Source organism: Mizuhopecten yessoensis, unplaced genomic scaffold, assembly GCF_002113885.1.
Source record: "Mizuhopecten yessoensis strain PY_sf001 unplaced genomic scaffold, ASM211388v2 scaffold105, whole genome shotgun sequence".
Taxonomy (NCBI): Eukaryota; Metazoa; Mollusca; class Bivalvia; order Pectinida; family Pectinidae; genus Mizuhopecten; species Mizuhopecten yessoensis.
In genome coordinates this window covers 12,326-19,481 of record NW_018403380.1, presented here as the reverse complement: position 1 = coordinate 19,481, position 7,156 = coordinate 12,326, and the positions used below count along the sequence as shown (strand labels likewise).

The following is a 7,156-nucleotide window of genomic DNA, read 5'->3' as shown; positions in this document are numbered from 1 at the left end:
TACATGCAGCTCCATCAAGAAATAATTTTTCTTTTCTCTTCATAATATGTATATACCGGTATATATTTTATATGTCTTTTCAATATCAAAATAAAAGGTTAGAATTTAAAACATTAGATTCAATTATGATAAAAATGAGTACTAGTAGTTGTTTCCCCTAATTTGATTATTAATTTGATAATACCAACTTGTTTATATATGTGTTTGTATGTGTTCTAATGTCTATGTCTATGCTTGTACCACTGTCTGTTACTATGTTTGGAAAGGGCTTAAATAGGCTATGCCTGCTGCCCAATCCATTTGTCCTTTGACAATAAAATTTATTGAAATTGAAATCTACGTTAACATTTGTGTACATAGTAACCTTCTTACTACAGTGATATATGATCGGTGTAACACCGTTGTCATGTTGTTACTATGCATACATCTATGTAACACTTACCTTCTTACTACAGTGATATATGATCGGTGTTACACCGGTGTCGTGTTGTTACTATGTATACGTCTATGTAACACTTACCTTCTTACTACAGCGATATATGATCGGTGTAACACCGGGGTCGTGTTGTTACTATGTATATGTCTATGTAACACTTACCTTCTAACTACAGTGATATATGATCGGTGTAACACCGGGTCGTGTTGTTACTATGTATACGTCTATGTACGCAATTACCTTCCTACTACAGTGATATATGATCGGTGTAACACCGGGTCGTGTTGTTACTATGTATACGTCTATGTACGCAATTACCTTCCTACTACAGTGATATATGATCGGTGTAACACCGGGGTCGTGTTGTTACTATGTATACGTCTATGTAACACTTACCTTCTTACTACAGTGATATATGATCGGTGTAACACCGGGGTCGTGTTGTTACTATGTATATGTCTATGTACGCACTTACCTTCTAACTACAGTGATATATGATCGGTGTAACACCGGGGTCGTGCTGTTACTATGTATACGTCTATGTACGCACTTACCTTCTTACTACAGTGATAATTATATGATCACACCGGGGTGGTTTGTTACTATGTATACGTCTATGTACGCACTTACCTTCTTACTACAGCGATATCTGATCAGTTGTTGAAAGCATGACTAACTTAATGTTTGCTATAATCAAATCCTTAATTTCTGGGGTTTTGTTGTCAACATCTCTATTCCCTAGAATTGTAATGACTCGTTTAGGTTTTTTTACTTACGTTATCGACTATCATCAGGATGGAAATGAACTTCAGGAAATCGTTTTCGTAGAGAACGTCGGACACCGCAAACACTTCAATTTTGACCGTAGATTCGCATACTCGACGTTCACAGTGTCGGCCGTACTGATGCCAATAAACATCAGCATGTTTATTACGAAATGAGAAACAATTAACACCAAGGCTGTCATATGAAATCAATAAATTGTGTGTCAATTTGAAGTTCTTTGACTTGACCATTTCAATGTTTAGATAATTTCGTTTCCTGGAAAGATTATACTGGCCAATTCCTGTTGGGCTTAAAATTCGTTTCTACCATCTTCATATCGTCCTATATCCTTCCACCAGAAGGATCTCTTTGTCATTGTGTCTGTCATATATAGGATTGTTCCTTTTGTCTATTGTCTTTCAGTCCAAGAGTAACAAATAATGGAGAAATACGTTGCTCTTACACAATTTTTTGTATCAAAGCTGTGGTCTTTTTTCCTCGATTTGCTTCAGAAATTCAAAAAATGCCTTCATTTCAGTACTGTTAAGCAGACATTCAGAAAGTTTTTCTGCTGTTGTGATATCCATTTGCTTGAGGGTCTGCTTCACCGGATCTTTGAGTGTACTTGCGTCCTCGTCATATTTTTCACATAGAAAAACTTTTCGCAGGAGATCATCTGCCTGATTTCCAGAATCCAAAATGCTTCTACAAATCATATCCTCAAGGTTTCCAGAATCCCAAAGGAAAACCCTTTTCTCTTCTCTCATGTGGTTTCTGATTAATTGCTCATCCTTGCTATCTTTGATGTTTTCTGGTAAGGTATAAGGTCCGGCTGCTTTTGAGTTTAACCCGAACGTTTCAGGCAGTACAACAGATCTTATAAACGATTCAACCGTGGTCCACTTGACATCGGATAAATCGCTCTCCTTTAAGCCCAGCACATTATGTATTTTCTGATCATTAGCTGTACGCGTTTTCATAACTAGTTCAAATGTTCCGTCTTTCGTTTTCTCCTTTGATTTTTCCACTCTATCTCCGTGATGTTTTTCCTTCATTCTTTTGAGGAGAATTCTAACGCAAAATAAAGTTGAATTTCTCCATTTTTTTCCACCAGTTTTCGGCTGAACTTTCGTCTGACATTCAAATACGCTGTCACTGTCAAAGAGGAACGCGCATGGTAGTTCGAGTTTTTCTCCCATCGTTTTCAGAACATTGTATGGTGTTGATCCGTCGATAGAAATGACTTGAATTCCTGAAACTACCTTTTGCAAATCGAGCATTTCTTCATCAATGTGCTCAGCCTCCAACACCCGATCGAATATTGATTCCACCACTGTTTTGTCTGTGATACCTTCAACAAAAAGTATACTTGAAGAGTACAGCATTTGCTTCAGTTTGTCCTGTTCTTGAAAGATGTTTTCGATTGTCCTTTTTAATCTGAAAACGGAGTGTTTCATCTTCCCGTCGTTCGTCCTCTTTCTCCTGCACACGTACATTCGGTCCATTGCCCATCGGTTGATCATCGCTGGTTGATGTGAGGTAAACACAAGCACCATCTTCCAGGCCTGGTTGTGCCTTCGTAATACTAGATCCCGTAACTTCTGAATCATGGGAGGATGCATGCCTCGGTCCGGTTCCTCTAACATTAATGTTTGATATTTCCTGTGTGCAAACATCAAGGAAAATTGCTTTGCTTCAATGATTCCTTCCGGTACTTTCAGAAATCGTATATCTTGTGCACCATCATTAACTGTAATGGTTGAGTCTGGATTCGTTTTGAAGTGGTATTTTAACGGATGGATAATCGTCTCGAAAATTTGGTTTGATTCTTCTACCTCATCGACATCAGGTGATTGTAGCAGCTCTTGAAGTATCTCCGCCTTGTTTGAGGCTGCATTGTAATGCTCATTTCCTTCCCCAATGTTTCTACTATGGCTCTATTGTATGGGCCCCGGAGAACGTATGGGAAAGGTAACGACAACAGCCTCGTGTATAGCCTGGAGAATATTTTCACATCCACTGACCCCAGGCTCTATATTCATATCAGGTTGTTGTTTGCTTTCCATCATTTTCTGAATCATGCCATCCAAATTATCAAGTGAACGTTCACTCTTTATCAGACTATATAATTCCTGTGACATTTCGGTGCTATTAGTGGGTAAGGTAAATGCTTTGGGTTCTGGTAGTGGACCACAGACATTAACACTTTGGAAGTATTCAAGATAACATTTCCCTTGTTGTCCGTCCGTGTTAGTGATACAAACAAGTTTGTACATTTCCTTGGAATCGTCTTTCGAGTGCTTTATATACAGACATGAATAAACATGGCATCCCGCGGGAACTTTGTCTGATAACTTCTGTGTAATTTCAAACTTGCATATCACAAAAGCAGGAGAATGTTTGTCTGCTACTCTCGAAGTTGAAGCGTTCGCAGTATTTGATAGACATCTCCTGATCAGTTCAAAAATGGCAGTTTTCCCGCTTGCATTCGGTCCGACGATGAAATTAGGTCCATCCTCGAATTCCAGTGATTGATGATCCCGAAAGTATATGAAATTTTGGAACGCTACCGCTCGGAGCATTTTGATTCTGAAAAATAGAAACAAAAAACATTACGATGATTTTATATTTAAAGACAGTAATAAATAGTTAACTGGGCTACAATTTGGTAGACAGTCCAATGTCTGGTACTTACTTTGTGCTCGTAATATATATTAAATGTAAATTACAGCCACATTGGTATAAAAAAGACCTGTTTGTTTATTTGGACACAGGAAAGTAAATCAACTCTTATCATTTCACTCCACCCGTAGGAGCGGATGGGATGTCACAGCTAAAGCAAAGAAATTTCCGGATTGTAATATTAAAGTCGGCATGGTTTTTATAGGTAATAGAAGTCAGGTGACCATAATCTTCATATTATAAGTGAATATCAAAATATGGAGCTGAGGTATCTTTTACTTCTTGAAGGATAATTATAATTCAATTAATAATCAAGTTTCTTGTTTTTAAATGACAAAATCAAAAGATCGAACATAACGTTATCTCTTGTCCTTTATATTTGTATAAACTCAGCTGCATAAAATAGATCTAAGAAATTGACAGTTTAACCGCTATGGAATTTCGCTAGACTGTTGAAATATTCTTCCAATTCTGCTAGCACAAAGCAAAAACATTAGCGAGATCAAATTCATTGATAATGCCACAGAGAGCAACGTAGGTATTTTAGACAATTTGCACATATGGCGTTGTGTATGTGGACTGGACTTCATTAAAACCCGTGCCAATCATAGGCAGTGTAGATAAAACACACACACATATATATACATATATACATGTATGATTTTTGATACAACAAAGACTTTTTGTTATTAAATCTTCAAGGGATATATATTTCCACAAAAGCATGTCCTAATTAATCTATACATTTTATTTTGAGCGTGTCCTGTGGTGGAGTACATTATAATCGGACGTGAATGTAGAGGAAGAAATTTTTGTAGAGCAATTGGCAAGAGAACAATACAGGGCGCTCGAGCCTGTCTTACAAATAAAGACTGTTTATAGATTAAATGCAGTGTTATATAACCATTTACACCGTATTACTGACTGAACAAGGCTACTGTAATAAAAACATGTAGTATAAAATTACAGCTGTATGGTACAGCGAATACATTAATAATGTTCAATGTTATAAATGACAAAGCGAATGCAGCTACGGGACAACAGTTCTGAGATAAAAGGCTACAACCCTACCCATGGGTTATATTAAGTTCCCTGTACAGTTTATGGTAATGGTTTACTTTGTGTATCTTGTGTTAAAATGTTCATCAGCCAGCATTCTGTTTCATACTTACAATTACATTATCGTGGTGTTACCCGCTGTTTATCATGGGAACTATAGTTAATATCTAATTGCAATATGTGAAGCTTTTTAATTTTCCTTAACTCGGGATATTTGCATACTGTGTCTTTATCTCATAAGATATGTGGAAAAAACATCCTTTTTTAACCTGCAATATTTAAAGTTGTACTTCGGCTTGTTATGAAGATGAAATCAATTTTCGCATTATTACTTTGCTCATACGTAAAGTTGGCATACCAATTTGTCTTTAAACCTCTTTTACTACAACCCAAATCTTAACACAAACTACAGGTAATTTTTAAAAGCAACATTGTGGTTATTCTGACGAACGGTTAAACTATACCAATCGACATTTGATTTAGTCCTACACGAAGTTGAAAAAAAAATATGGTATAAGGGTGTACCATATCGTTTCCGTACTTGATAAGCATGTGTTTAATGCTAAATTATCGCCAATTATATTATTTTGCTGGGAGAGGGATTTCATATACATTTTCTCGTTTACGTTTTGGCAGGTGAAACCTTAAGAAGAATGTTGACAGCACCTTCAGTAATCGTTGAAACACAAATTCATCAATAATAATTATATGAAAAGTACCCAACCATTGCAACCACGAGCAGATTACCTTGATTGATGATCGCAGAAATGTGTTGTTTTCGTCAACAGCTCGTGTGTTTGTTGAATTCTTCAAATAAAATACGAAGACGGACCCGGTTGCTTCATAATGTAGGTCTGGATATGCAGCTTTTATAAATGTGTATCAGAAAGACAATGTTACATATAAAATGTGCGTTCAGGACAACAATCCAAAATACCATATCAAAGGATCTCCAATGGCTCGTAATAAATTATCATAATTGGTTACACCTCAGAATTTACACAGTACATGGACTCAGGTGTATTCTTAGGTGTTCCAAATTCCGCTATCATAATTTAGCAGTGTATATTTCACATACAGGTTTAGGAATCATATCATTAAGGCTCTAAGCCGAGGACAGATCATTCAGGTTACAAACCGAGGTAAAGTCCCAAGCTCACAAACCGGGATCATAACAACAAGAATACAAAAGTAGAAAATGTGCCAAAGCTACATACTTGTAAACACGATCATTGTAAGATAACCCAATGATACAAACAAAGTCCAGATCATCCAGGTTACAACGTTTATAGAGATCAAATCATCATGGAAACCAGCCGAAGTCAGATCGTCATGGTAATAAACCAAAGTCAGATCATCATGGTTATCAATAAAGATAAGATATTTCAAAGTTTATAACCGAGGTCAGATCATCAAAATTACGAACTGAGATCAGATCATCACGGTAAGCAACCGAAATCAGGAGATCAAGATCACGAACCGAAGTCGGATCATCATGGTTACCAATAGAGATGAAATCGTCAAGGCTACCAACAGAGAACTGATAATTTAAGTTAATAACCGAGGTCAGATCACCATGGTTACATATTAAGGAGAGATCCTCAAAGTTACCAACAGAGATCAGGGCCCAGTTGTTCAAAAGGTGATTAGCTTAATCAGTGATTAGCGCAAATTTTAATTTGTGTGTAACTTGAAAAACCAAAAACATTTTCCAGATATCAAATATTTAGTAGAGTGAATTTACATGCAAAATTAGAAGATTTTACCTTGAATGTTGACGAAGTTATCAAAGGTTGAAAAATGTCGCTTAACAGTGATGAAGCTAACCCGTTCTTGAACAACTGGGCCCAGGAAATCAATGTCAGGAACCAAGTCAGATCATCAAAGTTACGAACCGAAGTCAGATCATTTGTTTTGTTTGTTTGAGACCCATCGATTACAGTTGTGGGACCGCACAACGCACCAAAAATAGCGTGCGCACACCGTGCATACATCGTTCACACACCGTCCGCACATCGTCCACACATGGGGCGCACAACTGTGCGATTTGGTATCATTTGTAGATCAAACTTACGAAATGACAAAAATACGGAAGGCTTATATCGGATTATGTGCACTGTGTATATATCTGTAATTTCTCATCACAATAATCAAGATTAAACAATTTCACAATGCGTGTACACAGTATTACAGAGACCGCTAGGATTTCAAGAA

General features: G+C 36.9%; 1 protein-coding gene across 1 annotated transcript; it reads right to left on the bottom strand.

The window, feature by feature from the left end:
- Positions 1–311: 311 nt before the first annotated feature.
- Positions 312–5,793, bottom strand: LOC110455209. Its single transcript, XM_021505230.1, has 2 exons — positions 5,690–5,793; positions 312–3,790 (listed from the first exon to the last, which is right to left on the bottom strand). Exon 2 carries the CDS (start codon positions 2,875–2,877, stop codon positions 1,678–1,680), a length of 1,200 nt encoding a protein of 399 aa, XP_021360905.1. The 5' UTR covers positions 2,878–3,790; positions 5,690–5,793; the 3' UTR covers positions 312–1,677.
- Between the last annotated feature and the right edge of the window lie 1,363 nt (positions 5,794–7,156).